Source organism: Lingula anatina, chromosome 7 (genome assembly GCF_051362555.1).
Source record: "Lingula anatina isolate TDL-2025a chromosome 7, LinAna3.0, whole genome shotgun sequence".
Classification (NCBI taxonomy): Eukaryota; Metazoa; Brachiopoda; class Lingulata; order Lingulida; family Lingulidae; genus Lingula; species Lingula anatina.
Window position 1 is genome coordinate 15,792,308 of NC_141773.1, and position 27,567 is coordinate 15,819,874.

At 36.7% G+C, this 27,567-nt stretch overlaps 2 protein-coding genes across 3 annotated transcripts; one reads left to right on the plus strand and one right to left on the minus strand.

Moving 5' to 3' along the window:
- Positions 1 to 52: 52 nt before the first annotated feature.
- Positions 53 to 13,848, minus strand: LOC106174513 (PR domain zinc finger protein 10). 2 transcript variants are annotated; one of them, XM_087018250.1, is made up of 23 exons: positions 13,700 to 13,848; positions 12,137 to 12,329; positions 11,672 to 11,884; positions 10,969 to 11,148; positions 10,316 to 10,669; positions 9,969 to 10,053; positions 9,409 to 9,567; positions 9,006 to 9,106; positions 8,448 to 8,544; positions 8,065 to 8,205; positions 7,682 to 7,797; positions 7,101 to 7,280; positions 6,757 to 6,829; positions 6,233 to 6,447; positions 5,703 to 5,815; positions 5,199 to 5,406; positions 4,748 to 4,859; positions 4,306 to 4,571; positions 3,472 to 4,020; positions 3,041 to 3,242; positions 2,679 to 2,839; positions 2,026 to 2,217; positions 53 to 1,594 (listed from the first exon to the last, which is right to left on the minus strand). In XM_087018250.1, the coding sequence occupies exons 1-23, from the start codon at positions 13,783 to 13,785 to the stop codon at positions 1,283 to 1,285; spliced, it is 4,308 nt and encodes a 1,435-aa protein (XP_086874376.1). In that variant the 5' UTR covers positions 13,786 to 13,848; the 3' UTR covers positions 53 to 1,282. The 2 variants fall into 2 exon arrangements, with proteins under 2 accessions (XP_086874376.1, XP_086874377.1); XM_087018251.1 differs by lacking the exon at positions 13,700 to 13,848 and adding an exon at positions 13,255 to 13,584.
- On the plus strand, positions 13,797 to 27,497 carry LOC106174548 (coiled-coil domain-containing protein 191-like). The gene is made up of 19 exons (XM_013556156.2): positions 13,797 to 13,970; positions 14,257 to 14,295; positions 14,547 to 14,682; positions 14,829 to 15,029; positions 15,524 to 15,693; positions 16,092 to 16,196; positions 16,453 to 16,571; positions 16,968 to 17,142; positions 17,490 to 17,680; positions 18,043 to 18,289; positions 18,699 to 19,288; positions 19,531 to 19,613; positions 20,033 to 20,115; positions 20,242 to 20,343; positions 20,803 to 20,896; positions 21,143 to 21,227; positions 21,661 to 21,778; positions 22,145 to 22,299; positions 22,498 to 27,497. The coding sequence occupies exons 1-19, from the start codon at positions 13,878 to 13,880 to the stop codon at positions 22,634 to 22,636; spliced, it is 2,925 nt and encodes a 974-aa protein (XP_013411610.2). The 5' UTR covers positions 13,797 to 13,877; the 3' UTR covers positions 22,637 to 27,497.
- Positions 27,498 to 27,567: the final 70 nt, after the last annotated feature.

Genomic DNA, 27,567 nt, shown 5'->3' on the forward strand with positions numbered 1-27,567 from the left:
GTTCCTTGTGTACATGTTATATATTTCAAGAAATGATAAGAAAACACACACATCAAATAACATTTAGATTTATTACACATTCAAATAAATCAATACATGATTTATTATCACTTACTGTAACCATATTATGTACTATAATGATTAATGCCCTAACAGATATAACCCCCAATCATACATTACCAAACAATTCCTTCTACATTACAAATGTAACAAACATGCAGCTATGCTCTCACTTTTATTCTGGATAAGCATTGTACAAAACTACTTTGTCTTGGCTTTAATAAGTATAGAAAATTACTATCTTACTCTACTGAAATTTTAGTAATATAATGCCAGAGATCATTTTACCATGTATTAACTTGATCATGGAGTACGTAAAGTGTACAATGCATTCAACACTGCATGATGTGTTACAAGAGTAGAAAATATTATCAAGAATTTTAAAGTAATAATTTTTAAAAATCTTCTTGAAATTAGAAAACATAATCAATACCCAAAACATGATAATTTTTCATTGGCGTGCAACATTCTGTGTTGCCACATAGCTTAAGAGAAGACAACCAAATAAATATTTGTGGACAAATTCTATCAGCTGTGATTTTTTTAAACACGACACTTGCTAGTCTGTCATTATTGCTGACCCCCTTTTCCTGCAAATATTAGCTGCTCCATATTCTTTTTTTTTTTTTTGCATGAAACACTTAATGTGATATATCAATCAAAATTAGGGCATCCATTCACCAGTGAAAACTTCCTATTATGAAGAACAAACTTGTACATTCAACACCTACTATATTCTCATTACCCCCCCCCTCCCCCCGCTACTAAGTCACTAGTGTTTCACACAGAACAAACACAGTGATGTATCTTTTTAACTTTTCAACATGATTATGATTTCACTGATACCCAATTTGAAATAAATTTAAAAAATCAGGTCATTCTAGTACCAAAAACATTTTGCTGCCATTCTAATAGTCCACTGCTCACTTACGCTGTACACGATAATGACCTTGGCATTTGCCAAGCTGGCCATACAAACAAAAACTTTTTTTTTTAAATTACTGACTATTGGTCCAATGTTTCACTTTCTTCTAGCTCCAATAACTGCGTGCAAACACATACAACAACATGTTCACAATAGTTTACTTTCAAGTAGGCTGTTATTTACAAATGGAAAAGTCTGCAGGGTTTGGACTCCACTAGATGATTATGATCAAGATACTCAAGACTATCAGAAAATAAAGAGTGTTCTGAAATTTTTACATATTCATATAGAAAAAAATCAGCGATAGTTAGCAAAATTTCCAGCCTGTGTCCATGTGCTTGGTATATAAGTGACAGGAATACCACCCTGTGTGTTTGAAACTGCCACCTGGATGGACTGAGGGAGGCCTTGGGAGTTTGGTACTGCCACCTGGATTGGCTGAGGGAGGCCCTGGGTGTTTGGTACAGCCACCTGAATTGGCTGAGTCAGGCCTTGTGATTGTGGTACAGCTACATGGATTGGCTGAGGACTGCCCACTTGGATTCCTTGAGGATTTGAGACAGCTACTTGAATTTGCTGAGGGCTGCCACTCCCTGTGTTTATTTGAACCTAGATTGTGCAAGAGTTATATATAAGAATGGTATAGACAGGGTATTGTAAACATTATAGCTGTAAAAGTTAATCTTAGATGGTATGAATAAGAATTTGCACATGTCCACCAAAAATCATCTCATTCTATTTAAAAATCCTTCAGGTATTCATTTTAAATGATGCACATCTTTCACCCTTCTCTTGATCCATTTAGAATCTAAGGGGCTGTTCAGAATGAGTTATGTTACCCCAGCTAATATGCACTAAATCCGCAGAGACTCTCCCTGGATGCTAAAATACTTGACTGGCAACAAGTCACACCTAACACAATCAACTTACAGCATACCAAAGCTAACACATTCAGCTAGCACCATGTCACAACTAACACATTCCACTCTCACTAGACAAAAGTAGTAAACCCAGACGATCCAACTGACACATTTTCCTACCTGTCCCTGTGGAGTATAGTGAAGGTGTGTTATTTGTCCAAGGTGACTGATGTCTATGGTAGAAGTGTGTTGTCCTGGGTGTGGGGTGAGTCGTGGGGTTAACTGGTACTCCACTGTGCCACCTGGCTGTGGTCTGTACTCAGTTAGAGACTGGGTTAGCTCACTCATTGCCTGGGTTAGCAGGTCTGCAGCCTGAATATGGAATATATCATTATCAATATTCATTTAATCTCATATGTCAAAAGTGCATATATGCACTTACCTCTTCCTCAGATATATATGACTGGGAGTTTATTACAATCATTATGCAGAAACAAAATGATATTTAGTTCATTATCATACCAGTTAAGACAAAAATAAGCTTTTAATTGGTAAAAGAAAAATCAAATAAATTAAAAGGACCAGCAAAATTAAACTCTCTAATACTCACTAAAGCTTTGGAATTATCTATCTATCTTAACTCTTAACTTTTTCTTTCAATCCATAAAATTACTTTTCATGGCTGAAAGCATCTGATCATATTCAACGTGAGAGAGGTGGTTTCATCTCTGTTAGTTACTATTTTCCATGCCCTCAGGGTACTGTTGATTCTACCTGTTCACCTGGCTATTCTTCATGGGCTGACCACCCTGCTGGTCATTCTACCTACTCACCTGGCTATTCTCCATGGGCTGACCACCCTGCTGGTCAGTTTGTGGCTGTTGTAACATCAGAGTGTCTAGCTGCTGCTTGTTTTCCATCGACCTCCGGACAATCATTGGTGGTGCCAGCCGTGGGTGCTTCTTACGCTGATGCTGCAGCAACTTGGCTTTGCCTGGGAAAAATACATTTTAATAATAAATGTGCTACAATCATTTAATTAATTCTGTTCTTTTTGGTTAACAAATGACAACCACACTTTTTAAATGATAATTGTATTAAAAGATGGTGTTACTAAACTTTGAAACAGTACAGAACGCCTACTTTATCATATTAGATATACTCGTTCAAATAATTCCAGGAGGTTGTCACATACTGGCATATTGTTTGTGGCAGTGTTCACAGGGATGAGGCATGGCCGTCACACTGCCCACAGTCTGGGAGAATGTGGGGTCAGGGAAGTTCTGCAGCACCTGCTCCACCTCAAAGATCTGTTTAATGCGTCCACTGGCTGGCAACTGGGCACCTGGATGGTTCTTCATGATGTGGGCCTTACGCTTAGAGCTGGACTTGTACACCTGGATGAAAATATTCTAATGTGAGTCTTTCGTTTTATAATTAACAGATAAATGTGAAGAAGTGCAAGATATAAATAAATGAATGAAATGAAAAGAAAGAAAGAAAGAAGGCAAGAAACTTCTGGCAAAATCCATCCACAATGCAGACTAACAAAATCCTGCTGACTTGATAATCTTCTAAAATGAAGGTTCCTAGATATAAGACAAACAAGAAATATAAAAGACTTACCTTGTCACAGTACTGACAGTAATAGTCTCTCTGTGTCTTTAGAATAGGTAAGTTCAGCTCTGGCACTGACTCAGGCTTAACATCCGGGTGACGCTTGGCCAGATGATTGACAAGCATGCCTCGTCTCTTGAACCCCATCAGACAACTATGGCACTTGTAGATAAAGCGGTGATATTCACTAGGGGACACTTTCGGGGTGAACTTCTTTTTAATGTTTGACAAATTAGGAGTGCTGTTCAACTGCATGGATGCCTCGCGTTCAGCAGTATGCATGCGCTTCACATGCTCTTTCAGTTTGTCCTTACGTTTGAACTGCCTGCCGCAGGTTTCGCACATGAACTCACGGTGTTCTGAATGACGCAACATGTGCAGCTTGAGTTTGTCGGGCCGAGGGAACACCTTCCCACACTGGTCACAAGGAAACTGCTTCTCAGGGTGAAAGAAACGCATGTGCTTTCGTATGTCATTAAAGTCTTCAAATGTTTTCGAACAAATTGGACAAGGGTAGACGCCATTGAAACAATGCACAGCAGAGTGCTCTCGCATCACCTGTAAAGTAAAGAGAAGTTAAGTCTGGTTCTTGTGTATCGTATGCCACTGTGTTTCATGACAATAAGCATGGTAGATTTTTTTACCCTTGTTCAGACTGGGTGTAGAAAATTTTACCTCTCTGAAGACAAAATGAATACCAACAGAATATTAATAAAAGAGACAGATGGAAGACTTAGATATGGCATCATGTATGGGATGTTATATATCAACCTCAAAATTAAACTGTGGAGATAATAATAATCAAAATATGCAACAATCAAAAATGAATAATATCCTGCCTACCTGTACCATATCAAAACCCATGTGACACACAGGACACTCGTAGTATTTCTTCTCACTGTGGGTCTTCATGTGGCATGCCAGTGCTGAGTTATTCATGAAGCGTTTGTAGCATACAGAGCACGGCAATGGCTTGCTGTCCTCACTGCCATGACAAAGCATGTGCTTCTCCAAGCGGTCCTCGTTACTGAATGCCTTCCAGCACTGAGTACACTTGTACGGCTTCAGGGGGTTGATGAGGCGTGCACGGCGAGATCTGGCATGTGTACCTGGCACCACAGAGGAGCAAATTAAATTTAATTTACGATTTCTGATAGACTAGACCCCCATTTAAAAAGAACTGAAGCCCATCTTTATTTTTTTTACTCTCCCAACCTCTCTTAAACTCTATTGTAATACGATTTCTCTCTCTCTCTCTCTCTCTCTCTCTCTCTCTCTCTCTCACCTGCATGTTGGATCAGTTCTTGTTTATTGGTAAATTCCAGATCACACACAGGACACTTCAGACTGGTCCAGGGGATGGTGGCAGAGGCAGAGTCAAACTTCTGCTCAGTTGCCTGCAAGAAAAAGGAAAACAAATCATGAAATAATTCTATTAAGTATAACAGCTTTAATGAAAAAACTCCCATAATGTAACTTTTTTTTTTACCAATGTCAAAATACCTATGCAACTTACTGAAGACAATGGTATTTTGAAACAATAATGACAAAAGGTATTTTTCATTTTTGTATAACCTTTTCATGGAATGCGCTGTAAAATGGACAAAATATCAAGTCAAATGAGGAAGTAAAATTAAAAGTTTGAAAAATGAAAAAAAAAAAAGAAATACATTTTAATAAACATAAATAAATTTGCCCACTATCCAAAATGTTATGATTATAAAGCTGCACAGTACCTGTGGCAAATCTGAGGTGCCCTCACCCACCTCCCCGAGTCCCACGTCCTCCGCAGCATGTGTCAGAGTGTGCAGGTTGAGGAGGGTAGCATCGTCAAACGTCAGGTCACAGTGCGTGCACACCCAGCCCGTCCCTGCATTGTTCTGCTTCTTGTACAGAGACTTGATGGAACGCTTGATGGCAGAGCTGTAACGACTCTGCTTTAACCTAACAAATAAAACCACTTGGTACTCTCTCTGTCTTCACAGTTTGCATAAATAGTATCTGATTTTAATGCTTGTCTAATAAGACTGATAATAACAATGATTCTGCTGCTGCTACAGTGTCAGTTATATCTACAGTCTCTTGGAGATTGGAATGTTCAGTGTTCAGTACTTCTCAGGTGCAAATGTTTCTTTAAGTATTTATAACAAGTTTTATTAATAAGTGTTTTGTATTTGTCCAAGAGTAACTTTTCCCAAAACAATTATTCAGTCAACTTATTTATCGATCCCAACACCTACTTGTTGAGATACATGGTTTTCTTCATCTTCTTCCAGGACTGAAAGGTGGAACCATTAGCGCCCTCAGAGATACCCGAGGTGCCAGCGCCTCCCCCTTCTCCCCAAGATGTCTCCTGTAAGAAACAAAATCAAAGTTAACTTCGGCATCTCTATTTTTTAATACACAATCAACCATAATTTGTCTTTTTCAAGATAAACAATCAACAATGAGATGCCTTTTCCAAGAAACACAATCAACAGTATGTTGTCTTTTAAAGATGTACAATCAACAATAAGATCTCTTTGAGACACACCATCAACAATGAGATGTCTTTGTAAGAAACGCAATCAACAATATAATGCCTCTTGTGAAATGCACAATCAACATAATAAAATTTGATCCTGACTGATATGTCTTCCATAAGACACAATCAGAAATAAGATCCTGTACAATTCCTGTACAACCCGTAATTTACAATAAGATTATCCAGCGAAATTAATATGTATTAGTAAATCAAACTTGATTTCAATCTTTGAAGAGGCAGTCTCACCGCTTTAATTTCATCTTGTTTCTTGGGTGGTCTCCCTCTTTTTCTAGGTGCGCCAGGTTTTTGAGGAACACTTTTCCTCTTAGAAGACTTGGCGTCCTCCCCATCATCAAATTCAGCACTCTCGTGAGTCAACAGGTGGCGCTGCAGCATAGCAGATGTCTTGAAACGCTTGTTGCATTCAAAACAGGGCCATTGGTTGTCCATGCCTTCGAGGTCTGAAAAGAAAAAAAAATTAATTAATTTAATTCATATTTTGCACCTCTATGTGTCATGACCTCTTGAAACTTAAAAGAGGAAAATTTTTTAAATGTCTAGAAATAATGTCTTTATAGGCATAGCAAACAGCAATAAACCAACTGTTTTAAAGATGTAGGAACAGATTATCATTGTAATGATAAAAATTAATGAAATATGTCACTAAGAGGATAGTGCATATAAATTTTTCCAAAGCTAAAACTTGATCATGCTTCAATAAATCAAAAACTTAATGATAAAACAAGATCCAACTTCAGCTTATCACTCACTGAGCTGATCTTCCAGGTCAGCCTTGAACACTGGTTTGCCAAGCTTCTCAGCATAGTGGGCAGCATACCACACCTGAAAAAAATAACATTTACATAAATGTTACTCAGGGCCTTAATGTCAGTATTTCTTGCTTAATGAATACCGATAAATATCTCCTATGTTTGGTATGTATATCATACACATTTTCAATCAACTTCAACTTGATGAAAACATCTGATTCATCACAATTTTACAAGTCAAGTCAAGTGTCTTTCCTCCAGAAAGATGATTTCTTTGTCAATGAAATGTCAATCAAACAATCAGTCAAACCAATAAATTGATCAATCAATGCCCCAGCACTGACCTTCAGTTCCTCTCTGGGTTCAATCTCTCTGGTGACACTGAAGAAGATGTCCTCCCCATGCTGGTAAACCACACAGTTCTGCTCCTTGAAGTTCTGAGCAGCTCTCACAAACATCATCCAGTTACACTTGTTCTCATCTGACGTGTTGAAGTACATCTCCTGGCTGTCTGTTTTGATAAGCTGGAGAAGTGAACATATCATAGATATCAGCTATATAACATAAGTACATCTCCTGGCTGTCTGCTTTGATAAGCTGGAGAAGTGAACATATCATAGATATCAGCTATATAACATAAGTACATCTCCTGGCTGTCTGCTTTGATAAGCTGGAGAAGTGACCATATCATAGATATCAGCTATATAACATAAGTACATCTCCTGGCTGTCTGCTTTGATAAGCTGGAGAAGTGAACATATCATAGATATCAGCTATATAACATAAGTACATCTCCTGGCTGTCTGCTTTGATAAGCTGGAGAAGTGAACATATTACATATATCAAGGAGAACATCTCCTGTTAAACAACAGCTCTACACTTTCTCTCCTATATTATATCATGTTAATGGAATTATTTTTCCTACCTGTAGAGGAAATTCCTTATTGGTGACACTGTCCATGTCTGGGACAAGCTCTCCTACAAATGGACCAAACTGGGTTCTCTTTGGTACCATCTTTTTGGCAAATACACCTATGGCATCTGGAACAAATGGTGTAAAATGTGTGAAGTATGGGCATTTTTTCCTCACAATGTAATTATTAAAGAGCAGGCATAAACTGTAAAGACTGCTGCACTTGGTTATGTAAATAGAGGCCATTATTAAATCTAATTTTAATCATGTACATGTACATGTTTACAGTACTGGGACAAAAGTTCAGTGTAGATTTAAAATTTAACTAATATCATCATTACCATTAATAGGAGTCAGTTATTTGTCGAAATAAATAAATAAATATCCAAACTCACTTGGGTCATCAGCTATTCTGAAGATCTGCAGCATTCCAGGTAGACTGGACCATGCCCTGGACAGCACTACCTTGTCATAGACAGGGAGCAGTCTATGTGCTGTACACTCACTCTCATAGCTCTGCTGGCACTCCTCACACCCTGCAATATACAACAATAAGAACAGTAGTCTGTGTGCTGTACACTCACTCTCATAGCTCTGCTGGCACTCCTCACATTCTGGAATATATGACAACAACTACAGCTTAATTTTTATTTTAAAAAAATCTGAAAACAAGGTGTAATGAAATTTCACACAATTTCATGGCACATACCCTTCATAACCCACACCAAAATATTCAAATCAATGAAAATACAAGCAGTGTTTGATCCTATAAACTTACACAATTCGCTGGTGTTGTAAGGCTTTGAGACATACTGTGGTCTGACAGGTGGACCTGTATCCTTCTCAATACTCAGTAAGCGGGAGGATTTTCTGGTCTGAAAAAACAAACATAAGAGCTGAAGTGCGAAACAGATACTTAAAAGTTGTTGTGTAATTTTTCTCTTTTTTGTGTATGTTTTATTTTCTTTTTTCCACCTAACCCAAAGAGACAGTCCACAGTGACGGGGGAGGCTAGAAAAATCAAAATAAAATCTAACTGCTTTCTACGGAGATAAAATAGACCTTTTTAATAAAGTTTAAAAATGCAGGCATCAAAGACTCTACGTTCGGAATAAATTCAACTTGCAAATTTCCCAATAAATCCTGAATACTTTAATCTCCAAATTCTTTCAGGTCTCTTTTTTCCCCTTTTCTCACCAACAATCACCCTATGGCGATGCAAACTCAAATATTTTTAGATCAACTTTTGAAAAAAGTTTTGAGCCCATAAACTTTTCTTTGGCTAATAATTCCTCTTTTACATAAGAGTTTAAATCCCTGTTTATAACATACTTACTGGCCTAGACCAACTTGCTGTGGCTTGGTCAATATTGCTGTCGTCATCCACATTCAGATCTCCATTCATAAAAGAACTATCAACACCTTCATTTGTGGTTGCTGAAATATTAAATTTAGGTTTTCAGTCCCCTTTTAAAACTGACAAAATGACATTTCTCAAAGTGACAAGCAGCTGTCAAAAACACATCATATAACATGCTACAGTGAGTCAAACATACTAAAATGATTTACTGCTACAATGTACTTACAAATTAACCAATTAAATCAGAAATCCCATAGCAATAAAAAAACAGGATTCTATGAAACAAGGCTGCCAGAACTGATGCCATACAAGAAATGCTAGAAATACTAGAAAAGATGCAAAAATTCCTCCTAAATACAAAAAGATCATGTGAACTCACAGTCATCTATCCCTGTGGTGTCAATATTGCCAGTGGTCTCCACATCCACAGAGTCCTCTCCCACTGAGGCCTGCTCCAACATGTGATGCTGCCCTGAACTGACTGGCATGGATGAGTCCAAACCAGCCAGGTTGTTCACTTCAGAGTCGTCAAAATCATCTGTAAATAATATTGGACAAGGAATAGTCACTAGACATGAACAAATGAAACGAAGACATCAATTCACATTTTCTAATTATGACATCAATTCACATTTTCTAATTATGTCTTTTTGTATCTTCTCAACCTTGACAAATGTATATTAAAGGCTTTGAAGATTAAAAAAATAATAAAATTTTATTAGTTTTTAAAGATTTGATAAAAATTAGAGATCATGTACAGAGAAAGATACGTGGTAAATTGATCCGAAAAAGGTGCCTGGATACAGTTATTTACTTCATGAATATGCTAATACCAATGTTTATTGAGTGATTAGTGACAAAATATCAAAAACCACAATTAAAGTCTATTTAAACAGGTAAAATTTATCTCTGACACCTTTTAAATACACATCAGCTCACCTTCCTGGTTAATACATGTAGGGCTGTCTCCTTGGGTGGTGTCTGGCTCATTTTGGTAACTCTCCAGTCTCTCTAACATTGGAGCCTTAAAACATAAGAAACCTTAAGAATAACACCATACATATATGACATTTTTTTGAGACTTAATGAAATACCACATTTCTGAATAATGTTTATTACAGCTGCAACTCATAATAATCATAAAAATCGTAATATTTCAGAGCTGTGCTTATGTTGCTCAGCAACAATATAGAACATTACAAGTAACCAATTTATCCTTACAGTTGGTTGCTTAGCAATTGTTCATTGCTCATACATAGCAACATAAAACCAAGAACTCAACTTACCCTAACTGGTGGTTGCTGGGCAGCAGCCTCGTTGCCAAGCACCAGGTTCAGGGAGCTGACCGTCTGATCCACTTCTTGGTCTGCATTACCATGGACCACCAAAGGTGAAGCCTCTGATGTCCCTGCTTCGACATGGCTGCTGTAGGAAGGCCCCGCTTCCATGTGACCTCCATAGGTGGCACCAGCCTCGCTGTGATTGCTGATCATAGAACTATGTCCTCCTGTTCTCTGATGATGAGCAGAGAAAGAAGCCGTGGCCTCCCCCTGTGTCATCAAGGAATGCAGAGTGGGATGGGACGAGGCTGTGGTCAGGGTCGGGTTTAACATTGCCATTGCTCCTGACGAGACAGAGTCCTGAAATAAGCAACAAAAAGTTGAGCAGTGTTCAGTTTCCTCTTGCTTATTTGAAAAGCTTTCTTTTTCTTCTGTCATAAACAAAATTTAAAAAAAAAATAAAAAAAAAAAAGAGGGGAAAGTTTTTTTTTACCAAATTATAAATTCTTCCCCTGGTATGCTGAAAGCAATTTTTTTCTCAGCTCTGTGATCAAAATTATGTCCAAACATTTCAAAAATATTTAAGAACTAGCTTAATTTTCATCTATCTAAAACTGATAAATACAAATTAAGAAAGTGCACTGTAAAAAATCCTATACCACAGGCATAAGGTGAGATTGCACTGTGTCTGCCTCCCTGGCCAAGCCAAGATCTGATTGGTTCCTGGAAAGGGTGGAGGTCACATTAGAGCTCAGTTCTGATTGGCTCCTGCTGGGGGTCATGACTCTTGGTACAGAGGATGACACTGGCTGCAGCAGCTGAAGGTTTGTATAGCTGGCCTGCAATCAAATACAGCATTCATCATCATCATCATCAACATCATCAACATCAACAGCAGCAATAGAGGATTGCTATTAATAAAATCGATGTGTGCTTGGAGAATGAATTGTTGGGGGAAGTTTAAACTTGTCAGGCAAGCCACAGAAGTGAGGAAGCTACACAGGAGAAAAAGTAGGAAGCATCCACCTTGCAAGATCCGAGTACAGATGGCCAACCACAATCAAAAGTATTCCCAAAAACCCAATACCAAATTTCCAAAATGGCCAGAAAAAAACAAATAAAAACTAAAACACAGAAATGGGCAAAATTTTGAAAGAAACAAAGGGGTATTTTAAAACCCTCACTCCATCTTGGAAATCCATGGAATCCCTGCCAACATCAGCTCCCCTGGACAAGTGATAGTAAATTTTCCAACTACTAAAGCAAAGGCGACCCTCCATTTTATCATTTTAGCATCAGTGTCAAAAAGAAAATTAGGGTAAAATGAGGAAGCAAAAAGGGACTCTGCAATTGTTGTCCTACCTGCAATGTCCTGTGAATGTTTGGGTCCAGCACCTGCAGCGGGATGACATGTCCCTCCTGGTAGGCATGCATGATGTCACCACCACCAGATGTCGCCTCTTGGTACTCTGTAGAGGGCGCCAAGCGGTCAAATGTCGTATGTGGCAACTGGAACACAGCTGACTGACCCGTGGGCAGTGTGATGCGATAGGGAAGGTTACTCCCATCTGTTAGCTGGAGGACAAAATCGTAAATTGAGTGAAGTAAAAGGTTCTGTTCAGTGTCTTCAATTTACCTTAAAAACTAACTTTTGAAATATGTAAAAAAAAAAAAAAGAATGAAAAATAAGGAAGATAATTCAAAAATAAAAGACATCCCTGCACTGCAGTTAACTTCAAAATCAAAACAAATATTCAACATACAGTAATTGAAAAATTTTGATTAAAAAAAGTAAAAACATTCAGACAAACTCCAGCTTTTGACTACCTGAAATTGCTGCCCATCAAACTGTGCATGAGAAAATCCTGGCAGCTCTTGCTGCTGGGACACCAGACCATGAACGCTGGGCGTGAACGACCCACTGCTCACGGAGGTCACATGCTGAGAGTCGCGTGACCAACTGGATGACGGCCCTGCATGGTCATCTCCTCCTGGATCCATGGTGAGATGGGTAGGAATCCTGCAATGATGATATATAGGGAATATATATATATATATATATATATATATATATATATATATATATATATATATATATATATATATATATATATATATATATATGGGGTACTAGGACATACTGATTTTCTTATACTTTTTTCACATTTTCAAAATCTTATAGCATACTTGATACAACATTTTTCTACTTCATAACTGCATTCATTTCGTAACCTCTGGTACAACTAATTCAATTATCACAAAAATCAAGAAAATTTTGAAGAAATGGTTATCTTTACTTCAGTTTACCTCCTTTCCATTTTGTATACTTTGTAAAACAGTGGTTTTAATTTATTAATCGTTTCAATTATTTTTCATTCAATTTTAAATATCCTTTATAAATTTGGTAATATTATTTACCAACTTTATTTTGAAGGGTTGGAGTGAAGACAAACTATATAATCTTTTTGTCCATAGAAAAAAGTTATGTTTAGGCACATTTGTTTAGTCTGTATTGACCATTATATTAAATTGAAAAGTCATAAGAAGGGGTACGTACGCAGTATATATGGTAGAAAATTTGGGCATTTTGGACTTCATACTGGTTATAAAACTATATTCAGAAAAGGGAAAGAGACAAAGAAGGAATGCAAATGTTCAGGCTAATAAAAGTATAATTCCTCAGGTCAAAGAACTAAGGTCAGGGGCAAGTGAGATAAAATAAGTGCAGTGTTAAAAGTGCACATGGTACAAAAGACTTCCACCTCAACATTTCTGGACCCCTGCACCACATACAGCACGTGCTGAATGTTAATGAACAGTATTCAATACTTATTCAGTTGTAGTGCCACAACCGTTGTTGTAATAATTCGCAAAGATTTGTTCAATAAAAATTAATGATAAGACTTTTCTAATAATGACATAATGCAAGTGGAAAAGATATTAACCAGTTTTGTGAGCTCTGCATTGATGCACGCAAATCTCAGCAAGGACAACAAAATGGCGTCAGGCTTGCGCCATTTGATTACACTGTAAAATCTAGACATTTTCAAGCCTGTGAAACCTTATTTAAATGCAAACAGTTGTTTTAAACTCGCAATAGAGATGGAGCATGTCGGCGAGGCAAACAACACCAGTAGTGTTTGACCCAGTTGTGAGTCAAGAGTGGATAGGAAGGTTCCAACAGGACAAAGGCGAGTGGGGTGGGGGTGACGGCTGAGCCCAACTTTCAACTTTTAATTCACGGCTCACTTGCAGAATCACGCACAATTTCTTCACTCATAAGACTAAAAATATTTAATATATTATAACACGAGCAAATCGCTTTCATCCTTACATTTTATTTTGCAGATATTACATTTATTATATTGGAATTAATTATGTCCCACCTACCTGAATTCCTCTCCAAGTCTCGTAACCTCTCGCACTTTTCCTAAACTCTCGCAGGTCTTTGCCTCTTTTTCAAACTGTGTCATCATGGTGGAGCCGTTCGAATCCGAGCTGACGATAGTGCAAATATATTACAAAACATTTGAATTAAATGAAACTAACGATTGTATAGATTGTGCAAATGACCAATAATCTCAAGATGTCGAACAGAAAACCCGAGTTATACCGCTGGAAGCGTATATCAGAGCCTAAAATGGTATACTCTAGGTCCCAGGTAAGATCCCCAAAACAAACATTGAAACACCTGGAACTTCAGATGTCAAGTCAAAGAAACTACTTTAGCCAAGAAATGATACACAGTGAAATAGTATGTGCGCTGGAAATTGGGTTGCATGATAATTTGCATAGCTTTCCCTACACTGTTTCCAACCCTTTTTACACAAGGTGTCACACATTTTTGATACAAAATAGCTTTTCAAAACAAGATTTTACTTTTTTTTTTAAGTATTATATTGTATACATTATTTATTTTTGTCAATTTTTCTTTTTTGTCATTTTAGAAAGTTACAACCACAGATGATGTTCAGGATTGGATAAAGGTAAAAAAGCTGTGTTATTAGTTATGGTTCACAATACTTACAGGGATTATAATATTAGCGGGGGAATAAAAACGATCAGATCCAAAAAATTGGCAGAAGCCTTTACATGCAACCATGTCCTAGTGCTTTGTAAAGTTTTCTTTGAACTTCTGTGATTTTAAAAATAATTTTTAGATTTATTTTCAAAACCCACTTGGCTAGAGATGAACTATGTTTAATTCTATACACACATGATTTTCTGTTTGTTCCAGAAAGTGGAAGATGCTTCAAATATGGCTGCGGCTGCCACATTCGGTATACAATATGGTGGAGGCAGAAACTTAGGCAAAGCCAAGGCAAACAAAGTCACATCTCTTTTGAGAGAAGATGATGCTGCCTTAACTGAAGGTAGATAGAATAGTGGGACATTTGTTCACTGGTTCCTTCGGTGAAGATATAAGTCTTTAAAGTATAATTATTACACCTGTCATACCTGATGAGTTATAGCTATGTCTGTATAAAATATAGTTCCAATGTTTTCGTTTGACTCTCAGCCCAAGACCTGCTCACCCAGTGGATGAGTGACAAAGTCGATGTGGATGCGGAGTTGGAGTATGTGGAAGAGAAAAGCAGGCGATCACCATTGGTGGAAAACTCCGTCAAAATGGAGTGGGACCACCTACTGCAGGATGCTGGGATAGAAGACCTCAGCACAGATGACAATGGAGACTTTAAGTTGCCAATGCCTGCAGAGGGTATGCTCTAAAGTTGCTTACTTATCAATAGCTATAAGTGCTGAGGTTGTGCTTTATTTGAATTTATTTGTATTTAAGAACCTTTGAATGTCATTGGTTTTATCAAATAATATCTATTTCTGAGTCAAGCTTGAGTCATGCATGGACAGTTGTTATATTAATTATTCTTTTACAAGAAATCAAACAAGATGAAAGTTATTACTGGTGTAATTTATACCGTGCTTGATAAATTGTAAAGTTTTAAATTACTGAAGTATAGTAAAATATGTATTTTTTTTCTGATATTATTTGAAACTCTCTTGCATTGTCAGCTAATATACAGCTTCAGCTTGAAGAGTGTTTGAATTCTTGTGCCATTTGTTTGCATAAAACAATGATTCTTTTGTCCCACAGAGATCATCCCTGCCTTTTAAAAAATAAGGTGCATTTTGATCTCTGGTCCTCCTATGAAAATGTTCATTACTAAATGTAATACACAGTGCTTTCTCTCCCAGATCCCTACACAGCTATTGAGCACCAAGATGAAGACATCCTGGTGGACAAGATCATGAGGAGCTTGATGGAGAAGGAGGTGGTGCCACAGACCTTTGTCAATGACCTGGGATTTAATGAGACAAAGAAACAGAAAGACCCCAGGGTGAAGATGCAGGTCAGGCACCAACAGGTATGGTTTACATGACCCAATCTGGAACAACAACAACAACAACAACAACAACAACAACAACAATAATAATAATAGTAGTACTAGTAATAGTGATAATAATCAAATCTGAATATCAGTAATGATGATGATGAAAAACAATAATAATGATAATGTTTTTTAATTAACAGCATACTAATTAACAAAAGATTAAAATTAGATTCAAAACTACATTTTTGTGTTGTTGCTGTGTACATGTGTATGAAGTAGGTTAGACTTAAACCTGATAGTCTTTATACAAAATCCGTGTTTTGCAAAAGGCTAGATGAGTTCTTCATCCCAGTGTTGTTACTCTAAAAGTAGATATTACCAACTTTTTTATATTTATGTTTTACTGAATATGTCTTTGTTGATTTTTACAGGTGAAAGAGAATAGAGAGAAAAGGGAGCGAGAACTGGAGAAACAGAGAAGAGAAAGGCAGGCCAAGAAAGACGCTCATTTTCAAGCACAGCAAATGATACTGAGGGTATGACTTAGTGCTATGCATTAAGAATAAACATGTATATTGGAATATTTCAAAGAATTTGATATGTTATAACTTTTTTCTGTCTTTTTTTTTTTCACACAGAGTCAGTATAATACAATAAATTAGCAAGTTAAATCTAAAGCTGTTATTGTTAATGGGCTATTTTACAACCTAGGTAAAATCTCATGGGCTCATTCCTAATATATTTGATGTTTTTAAACAAAAAAAGATATAGCTGTATGAATCATTTATTCAGGAAGAGAAAGAAAAGAACATGCGTGCCAAAAGAGAAGAACTAGAACTTCAGAAAGAGATGGCAAGAATCAGAAAACAAATGCAGGAGGAGAGAAAGAAAGAAGAGGAGAGGAAGTTGAGGTATTTTGATATCTGTGCACAAATGTTGCATTTGTATATATATTTCATTTACCAAAATCATTTGTGTATCAGTGCCCAATGTGCACATTGCTTATTTGATTACTTGGCTTTCAAAACTGAAATGCTGGGGAATCCATAATAATTGTTTTGACAACACAGAATGCTCCTTTTGAAATACAAATGTGTGGTTAAGGTACATCTTGTACCCTTTCCATAATGTTCACTTCGTACTTGAAATTATTTCATTTTGTGAAGAGAAATATGGTATTGATTTGTGTGTGTTTGTCTTTGATATTCTTTTGGGGTTATTGGTTTGGATTTCAAAGACAAAGGTGTATAAGTTTAACCTTCCATGATGTGAGTAATATGTGGTTTTGCAATCTGTTTAAATTTTAGAGAAAAGCAGCAGAGTGAGCTGTTAGAGCAGCAGGCGCGGGAGGAGTTTGAGAGGCAGAGGGAGGAGGAGGAGAGGAGGCAGATGGAACACTTGAAAAAGATCGACGAAAAGAGAGTACAACTGATGAAGAGACTAGAGGAGGTGGAGAAAAGGAAAGCTGCTGATAATTTAAAGGTATGCTGAACAGAGTTATTTTATGTGTTCACGATTTCTAATTATCAGAGACCTTGAAATTGTTTCAGCTGATATGCAGTACTTGCATTCTAATAAGAAAGGTCAATGGACCAGCCCCCTTTCTGTAGTGCAACAGATTTATTCTATATTACATACCATAACCTTGTTACAGCAAAAACTAGGGAAATTTAATCAGGGAAATTTAATCAGGGTATATTTGATTCTGATCATGATTTAGAAAAAATATGACAAATCTATTCAACAGTATCACATAGCAAATGATTAACAAAAACCAGAGAAATTAAATAAGAGTAGATTGAAGTCTGATTCTGATATATATGTTCCAGATCCTCCACAAGCATTTCTCCGCCTGGTACAATGTAGTCCTGGAGAAGAGGATAGCCCTGGGCAAGGTGAAGGCCATGGCAGACTGGAAGTGTATACTGCGTGCCTGGAATGCCTGGAAGACCTTTGTGAGAGCCAAGAGACTGGAGAGGGAGGCACAACACTATGAACAAGACTTGAAGAATTACCACAGGTAAATACGAAAAAATTTATGAGTTGTTTATTTTGGTTTGTCTACATTGGTGTATTTATTGTGACTAGGTTGGTACATTCTTAAAAAGGCAAATTAATGATAATTATGGTTTTTACACTGTGTGTTTGTGTTTCATTACACCTTTTCCTTCTCAGTAAAACGTAATACTGTGGAGTGACCCGCATTGATGTTGGTGAAACTTTTTTCAGTCTTCTGTTGCACCATTTTAGATCATATTTGCTTAAACCAAAAAGAAAGAAAAAATAAATGAACTTGATACTACGCATATTAATGTTATTGAAGAAATATATTTATAAATATTACATGATCTCTTATTCAATTTTTGTAATAATTTTTTCCAGAAAAGTTCAGCAAGCCGAGTCCCACCACAGATCACAGTTACTGTCCAGGTATTTCCATGCTTGGCAGATGTGGCTAAAACAGGCGCAGTTAGACAGGCAGGCGGCCACTGAACAGAACAGGCTACAGTCCAAGATGGCAGCTCTGTTGGATGCAGCTGCTACTGGTCGCCTCTGGAGCAGTAGACAGGAGAGCGAGGGTGTTGCAAGTGGGACCAGTCACAGACCAGAGTCTGCCAGGGAGAAAGTTGTAAGTGGTTGCTAATGGAATACATTAATTCTTATATTAAGCTTTGGCTTGAAGGATTAAGAATGCTTAAAGAGAGGTTTGCTGTAGTGAAGACTTAACATGCTTTTATAATAATTCACGGTGCTAGCACCTTTTTTCAGACTGGTGCAAAATCTTTGAATCTGCTTCCGTGCATCCCATAGTATTTATAAATTATGTAGTATCCATGAGCCTAAAGTGCTATGAAGCCTGTTAGTCTCTAATAAATGCAAATTCTATGGATTTTTCTGTGTTCAAACTTACAGCTCTCTTGCTCTCTCTCTCTCTTAGTCCTATTTTAGGAATTGAGCATTTTGTGCAACCTGATTTACTCCCTGGGTTTCTGGTCCTGTCATCATGCTAAAATGAGTGTTTTCATCTTTTTACTAAGGATGCCTTGTTTGAGCAACCTGCCAGACCAAGACCCCAGTCAGCCAGGAGTAGTACCAGTACCTTGGATTCATTCAAGGTCCCAGCTGCTAAGAAAGCCTGGCAGCCTCAACCAGCCACAGTTCCCACACAACCGTGGCAGGTCACAAAGAAACATGTTCATCTCAGCAAAAAGGAATTGGCTGCTATGGGCAACCATGACAACCAGTCTAGTCCCCATGACAACCCACCTGGTCCCCATGGTGATTATGTAGATAACCAGTCAGATGGCCAGAAGAGCGATGGGAGAACCAATCAGAAAAAAGCACCATGGCAGAGGGAGCCTTTTATGGTTAATAGCCATAGTCATAGAACTGAAGCTCAGAAAGAAATGCTCAAGAAACAGAGAGAACAGATACAGGAACAGCAGAAAATGATAGAGGAACTACAGTTCCAGCAGAACCAGTTGATTCTTCAACAACAGCTGAAAACTCAGGAAGCAATCAGAGAACAGCTCAATCAGATGACTATTGCTGATGTCACAGACGAACAAATGAAAAAGATGAATAAAGAGCCAGAGAAAACTGACAGAAGTGGAGGTTCCACTGCAAGGTACCATGCTTAGCTCATAACCCTAACATCTGATTACAGTTGGACGTGTGTATGTATGACACAATGTATGGTATCTTTCACTGAATTGATAAGACTTTTGTAGTAACAGCCATGTGGGTAAACCACACAATATATAAAGCATCTTGAAAACTTGTATCATACATTCAGATTCAGGTTTAACTCATTGTGATTTTTGATAATATTTTGATTTCATGTGATTAAAAATGCTCATATTTCTCTAGGTCGGCTGTCAGTGAGTCCTCTGAGAAGAGTGACAATACAGCTGCTTCCAAGAAGAGCATGGCATCTTCTAAATTTCTCAAGAGTAAGATAATTTTAGGAAATGTCTGTCCATATAAAACCTGTGTAGAAAATAAGACCAGTTAGTCAAGTGTCCAAAAAAAAATTACTTGTTCTCATCTTATTTTCATTAATTAGGCAGTGCCTTAATTGCAATTTTCTGTTGCTTTCATTATTTAAGATTAAGGGAATATCTTTGTAGCATTTATTCAAGTTAAATTCAAATAGTTAAATTTTTTTCTGACATAGGTATAGAAATTTAGTCCCCTTAAGTTGTGACTCCCTTATTGCTTAAACCAAATGACAGAACAACTTGTCAAAAATTGTCGTAGTTTCAATTGCAGTTTAACAGACTGTAATAAGAATTTTTGGTAACTGCAATTTGTGTTTTTATGTCTGGTTAGACTTCAACAAGCTTGATGGCTTTCAAAACCAACATTTCAGACATGGAGGCCCGTTCAGCAGAGAGGGCAAGGCTGAAGGCGGAGAGGGAGGAGAAGAAGAGAAAAGCTGAAGAGGAACAATTGGTAGGTGGTAAATGTATATAAATATTAAAAATATGAATTTTAGATATTGAACACTGATACTTTTGTCATGTCATTCGTACTTAAAACTTTTATTTTTTAAGTTTATCCCTTAATGTCTCATTTTAGGCAAAACTTGAACAAGAAGCAGAAGAGAGAAGACAACAGGAGGAAGAAGAAAAAAGGGCTAGAATAGAAGCAAGGAAGGAACAAAAGAGAATGGAGAAACAGGTAAAATAATCAGGTTTTACAGGTAATCACAAATTAGGCTAAGATTGGTCCCAGATACTGGTAATTCATCTATTTTTAAGAAAAAAGAAAAAAAAAAGATATATAGATTTTGGTGTACTAGGACAGCAAGTATAATCCAGTGAAGTTTTGTAATGTAACAGATTGTGATTTATAACACCAGGTGACTGCAGTCTGCAATATTAAAACTGATCTCACACTGATAGACTGTTAACACTGAATTGAAGCTGGAACAGTCAAATTTTGTAAATTCCTTCAATTACTAGCAACAATTCATGTTTTGGGTCAGAAGATTCTTAGACCATGGAGCCTTGAAAACCAGTAGACTACACAATTTTTGACTCATACTGGCTGTGTCAGTCCTTGCACTATTACTAACTGACTTCAAAATTTGATTTACACTGTAGAATAAGACTGAACAGGTCAGTGTCCTTCTTTCAGAGAGAGCTGGAGAAGCAGAAGATGGTGGAGAAGGCACAGCAACAGATGAAACAGGCTGAGGAGCACTACAGGCTGGCTTTGCTGAAACATAAAGGTGACCTGCTAGAAATGATAAAGGATTCTAGAAATTCAATGACAGAAGACATTAGTGCATCAGAAAAAGGGAGATGAATGCATTTGCACACAGACGTACGCACACTTCTAATAAATCATGTTTTTTGACTGCCAAAAGATGTCAGTGTTAATAACATTGAGATATTTAAATGTTAAATATGGAATAAAATAATGTCACAAGGTTGACTGTCCTTTCATCATAGTAACCTCTCTCTTTGTGTTCCAGGTTTTCTCCCGTGGCGTAAGTTAATGGACATGTCCAGAAATAACATGGAAGTTGCAGTGGACCATGCTAACACAGTGCTTTTACGGTACATGACCTTATGTGTCATACCTTGTATATTTTTCAACTCCTGTCTTTCTGTGTCATTGATATCTAGAGAGACTGCATAAACAATCTCACCTGATTTACACACACATACATTTCATTTTTTACGCTTACGAAAGCTTAATCCACAATATACATTTACTGTTTGGAAATTAAGGACTAAGAACATTTTTCAGTTTGCTAGTTACAACATATTATTAAACCATCAACATTGGAGTGTTAAATCTGACAAAAGGGTAAAAAAAATTACTTGTGACATAGCAATGGCATAAATATTTGCAGTAATGTCAGTTTTAATCATATCTTTTAGTGTCTGACCTTTTGTAATTTTTTCATATCTCTCAGATTTTGATAAAGTTTTATATAAGTAGGAAAGATGAACAAGATGAGCTGAAGATTAACTTTATTTGATTCAGAAATTGCCTCCTGTCGTGGCACGCCCACACCAAGGAGGTGAATGAAGAGAAGACTGAGATGGCAGATGAAATGGCAAAGTTCTTGATCATTAGAAGATGCTTCAATAACTGGAAACAGGTGAGTATGTATTACCCTGTTGTAGGGTGTATGCCGGCGTGTTTAATACAGGAGATTGGAAAAATTGGTGTGGACAACTTGTATTTTAGCTTTGTAACCATTGCTTACATTTTGTAGAGGCTTACTGTATGTTGAGGCATACAGTATTGTTTACTTACAGGAGTGTTTTCTTTTTACTGATTAAAGTATTTTCTGTGTTCTACAAATTACATGAACCTTTATATCACTTAGATCTTGAGTGTTTGGTTGGTGATATTCAAGCTGTTTTATGGTAGCAAACACACATACACACAAAAGAGAGAAGCTTGTTTTCTGTTTGCCGTAAAAATATATTTTCTCCTAATCACCTTCTTATTCCATTTTTAGTATGGCAGATATATGACAATATTAGAAGAGAAGGCAGACAGATTCTATGTACGCCACCTACAGGTGAAAATCCTTCGTGCCTGGGCTGAGCATGCTTCTGATGAGAAGTTTGCAGGGTGGGAAAGAGACAGGATAGCAAAGGAGCATAATGAATGGTAAGATTATGCAAAGGTCACACCATCAGGTGCACATACACATGTAAAGAGTTGGAGGGAGGTCCTCACCAAAATTAGACAAAAAAAAATTAATAACATTTGCACATGAACTGTTAATTTTATCAATTTGTTTTGTAATTACACTTCATTTAAGTTATTTTCACCTGTTGGTGGCACATATAGAATTTTCTATTTCAGGCGGCTGTTAAACTCAGTACTAAAGGCCTGGAAAGAATTCCCCAAGATGCTGAAAGCAGAGCGCGAGAAGGAGAGAAGAAGGGAAGAAATGAGAAAGAAAGTTGCATCTATACTTCCAGATTTCGAAGGACTTCCTTAAAGAGATATTTTGTACTACAGTTATAAAAGGTCTGTGATACTGTGACATTGTCTTAATTATGTCTGTGAGTATATATGTTTTCCTTTAAAGAAGGGATGCATACTTTCACTCTTCTGGATGTAATTTAAAACCACCAGATAGATAATATTCTCAGCTGTAAGCTTATGTGTTGCTTGCAAGTGATTTATCTTAGCTGAAAAAGTTGTAAAGTTATGTGCCCACAATTTTTAGAAATTATCAAATATTTTAAAGTGATATCAGTCAAAGATATGGCATTGCAGCAGATGTATTAAATTTTGTTATTTGTAACGCTCTTACAGCTATATTAGTTTTGTTTTATTTTCAAAGGATGTTTGTGACAGGATTAGAATCAGAGTGACTTTGTGATCTCATATTTGCTAATTAATTTTTTATGGCCAGTGATTTGTATTTACTTTGATATAATAATACAGAAATGATCTCATGTGCAAAAGTTTAAAAAAAGCAGTTATAACAGCATGGTAGCTTTAAACGATTAAGCTTATTGCGTAGAAATGGAGGTATTATTTTGTGAACTATTTTAGGATTATTTTATAACCTTCTCCAAGTGTTGGAGGTTATGAGATCCAACTTAATATTCATGGTTGTCTGCTCGTCTGTACACATTCCAAATTACTTTTACAGTCTGTCAGATAATTTTAGTGGTGGAATTGGTAAAAAGCAAAGATAAACCTACACAGTAGTATCCTCATGCTTCTAATAGTGGTGGTGGGGGTCTCCATAGTCTTAGTTTGATTCCACTCCATCTTCATGCTCAGAGCTCAGCAGTTATGGTGAAAAGTTGTGTTTAGCAACTAGTTTTCGACTGAATTTTTTTAATGCTGCCTGGCATCACAACTGATTTCCTGGCCCTTAGTTGCACAGATGCATGGTGTCAAAATGATGTCTCAGTATGATACATTTTGAGGCATTTGTAGCCGAATATAGAATGACACGTACACTATACTGCATCTCATTCACCATGTTCTTTATTCTCAATGCAGAAATACATTACATACATTATACATCTGATGAGTGACAAACAACCGAAAAATGATGAAGAAAGTCACCCAAAAGAAATGGTGCTGGCAATTTATATCTTCGGCTCATGTGACAAAATATGTGACTCATAATGTGACATCTTGTCAATTAGCCATTACCTACATTAGGCATAGAGTTTCCAGTAAAACGAAATAGCTCAGGTGTTGACCCCAAGGTTCATTACTGCTCTTGGCAGTGAGAGGCAAAATGCAAGCTCTTTTTTCATCAAGAACTCCAACCTCTTTTTCACATTAAACATAGCCAAGTGTTGAATAAAAAATGCTGCCAATATCTGCATGGACCAAGGATGTCCATAGGGATTCTAGTCTGAAAATGGGCAACCATTTGGACCACTTGGACCTAAATCATTAAACTCTGGAATCCTTTTCTCCCTTATTTATTTATTTATTTATTTATTTATTTATTTATTTATTTATTTATTTATTTCTAAATTAAACATAAAACTTGACCTGAAGATCTCTGTTCTTTACCAAAGATGATATCAATACCATTAAGGTCTTCTTTCATATTTAACTCTCTTCTCAGCCATTCAATTACAATTTTCCAAAATGTAGAAATTAAACTGCATTCCCGGGAGGTGTGCATGATTCAGAGAAGTGTTGATTTTGGAAATCATGAAAAATATGCAAGCCAGCAATATGAGTTGTTGTTCATCATACCAAGGTTATATGTTGATGGCATCAACTCAGTATGTTTCACTTTAAGGCTTTAACTACACTAGGCACAGAGTTTTGACTTAAGCGAAATAACTGAAGTGTTTGTGGAATGACCCCAAGGTTCTTTGCATTGAGAGGCAAATTCGAAGCTTTTTGACTTCAGAGCTGGTACCTCTTTGTCACATTTAACAAAGCCAAGAGTTGAATGAATGCGGCCAATATCAACATGGACAAAGGTTGTTCATGGGGATGTCTCTTAAAAAAGGCCATCTATTTGGGCAGCCTTGACAGTTAAGAGTTGCAGTAAGGTGACAGGGTGTCCAGTTTTTCCATCACATCAGGGGGTCCACATTCTCCAGGCAATCCGTAGTGCTTTTATTGCCATGCATTACACTAGTGAGACCAAGTTTTCCATACTTCCCGCCATGGAGTCCATGTTCTCCATAGAGAAGTTTGGCGAACCCGAGTGCTTTTAGCCTTATGCATTGCTCAAGTGCAACAGGGCATCCATGTTTTCCATTCTTGGTGGCATGGAGTCCACAGCAAGGTCTGGTGATCCGGAGAGCTTCATTGTCATGTCTTGTGTAAGCAAAAGTTCCAGATTGTTGCATGCTTAGGTGGTGACTTCTACATTCATTGACACCTTCCTATCTAGATGCCTGTGGATTTTTCTTTGCAAGTAAATCTGGCAGACGACACCTCAGGACCGTAATAAAACCAGAGCAATGCACTTCAAATCCATAGGCTTGGTTTTGTGTGTACATGTTGAAGTCATTCTTAGGTTATCTTTAAAAAATTAAGTCCAAGCCAAAATATTGGCATTCACAGATCATCCTCAACTTCTCTTATAATATTTTTCTTGTTTTGCTTTGAAAAACATTATTTCAAGTTTTATTGTTTACTCATGGCAAATTTGAATATCGAATATACATAACTTTATCATAAATATAATCATATCATAAATATCAAGACTATTTTTCTCCACTTGCATCAACATAGAGGTATTCACAGGAAATCTTCAGCTTCTCGTATAAATTTTTTCTTCGTTCTGCCTTGTATGCCAAGAGGGCAGAAAAGGATATGTACCTAGGATTATTGATGCTTCAGTAAAAGTTATAATTAGCTAAATTTTCCATTTGTTATCTAAACAATTAATCTGCCACAGTATATTTTGCCATTTTTTCTGGAGAAATTGGCCTTGAAATATGGTGAAATCTGGTGGACCCTTGGTCTTGCTACAAACATAGAAGTTGTTACACTCCAACTGTAGACCACTCCTCTGTCAGTTGAGCAATAATTGACAAGCAAAAATTGTGGCACACAACGTAGTTAAGTTTTCTAAGCACTTTTTCTAACTACGCATAAAGGTTACCAAGAATTAATTTAGTAAAAATCTTTTTAAGAGTTTTTTCATATAAAGCGCAAAATACATTATTAATTCTTTTAGACTGGTATTATCCTCAGCTTCTCTTATAAACATTTATCCCCGTTCTGCCTTGTATGCCATGAGAACAGAACAGGGCTTGCTGAGGATTATCTTTGCTTCTATATGAAGCAAAAGTGGGTCCATTTTACATTTTTATAAGCTTCTTTTTAAAGCTCTTCAGCTTATTCACCCACTCTCCCTTATTATCTGTGCTTCTATAGTTGGTGTTAAGATTACATTTTTTTTTTTTTTCAATTTTCTTAACTATGATAGTATGCATGTATATATAAATTTGAATCATTTCAACTTTTCACACGGATCATCATTTATGTCACACTTTATTCTCTTTCCGCTTTTCAACTGACAGTATATGCCGCAATTGAAGTACCAAGCGCTTTCTACTTTTTCGTGTTGTCGCAACTTACTTATTAATGACAGGTTTCTTTTTGTTATGTCATCATGTAGGCGGACCCCCGAGTTTATTTCTTTCTTTTTCATCATGATCCTCCTTTTGATCTCGGAGTTTCTCATCTTTACAATCAGTGATTCCTGGTTTGGCTGGTAGGCGGTGAATCGCAACTATGTCTTCACAATGCAGCTCAAATTTTAGTTTTTTTCTTATCAGAGTGAAGAAGAGATCTCGAACATTCTCATCTTTCTGTGCAGGTAGATTGACCACCCTAATGTTAGTTTTTCTAGAATATTGTTCGTTTCTGTTTGCCATTTGTAATGCTTCCTTTGCAGCATATTCTTTTTGCTTCAGATTTTCTCCAATTTGTTTCAACTGTTTTTCTTTGTCTCTTATATTTTCCTTCATATTTTCCTTCTCTAGCTGTAGACTGCCGATGTGTTCTTGTAAGTCCCCTACACGTTTAACATAGTCAAGTCTCATAGATTCCAGGCTTTCGTGGAATCTTGATTCTATTTCTATCAGAGTGTTTTTTATCTCCTCTTGCATGCTTTTCATTAAGACATTTGTAATATTTGTTACCATGCTCTCCAGGTCGGCTTTTTTAATTGTTTCTTTTATTTCTGATCTTATTTCTGCTATTTGGTCCATCATTATTTTCTTTTCCTCTGCACTACAGTTAGCAACTTTCAGTTGCATTATGCTTTATGTACAAATTAAGGTGATTAAAAAAGAATAAAATAAAGAAAAAATAAAACACACTTCATGTTTTATTGTTTATTCATGACATATTTGAAAATCAAACATAGACCAAAGTATAACTATAAGGACTATTTTTCGGTGCTGATCTGGTGCCTGGGTCATCACTCAACGTTGCTGGGGCTTTTCCTCTTAGACTCCTGCTAGAAAACAAACCTTTTCCTTTATATGATGTTATATTGAATAAAGTGGAAAAAAAAAACTTTGGATATGTACTCCACCCATGTTGAAATCTCAAGATTTTTGTGTCTCAAATGGCTGGAAAGATTATTATTTGCCCCTCTTGTGGCATGTGTGGCATTAATTTTTTTTTTTTTTTTTTTCATAGCCAGAGAGGCATCCTATTTTGCAATATCATCTTTTATGCATAGGATCTGTACATTTGATGAAGTTGCCTAATTTTCCTTTCTGTGTGCATCTTGGTGAAGGTATGCACTCTCTGAGTGTCTTTCAGTTGTAATATGTGTGACTGCTTTATATACATACAAGTTAAAGCGATTTAAAAGAAAATAAAGATAAAATTAAAACATTCTTTCATGTTTGTTGTTTATTCATGACATATTTGCAAATCAAATATACACTTAACTATAAAAACATTTTC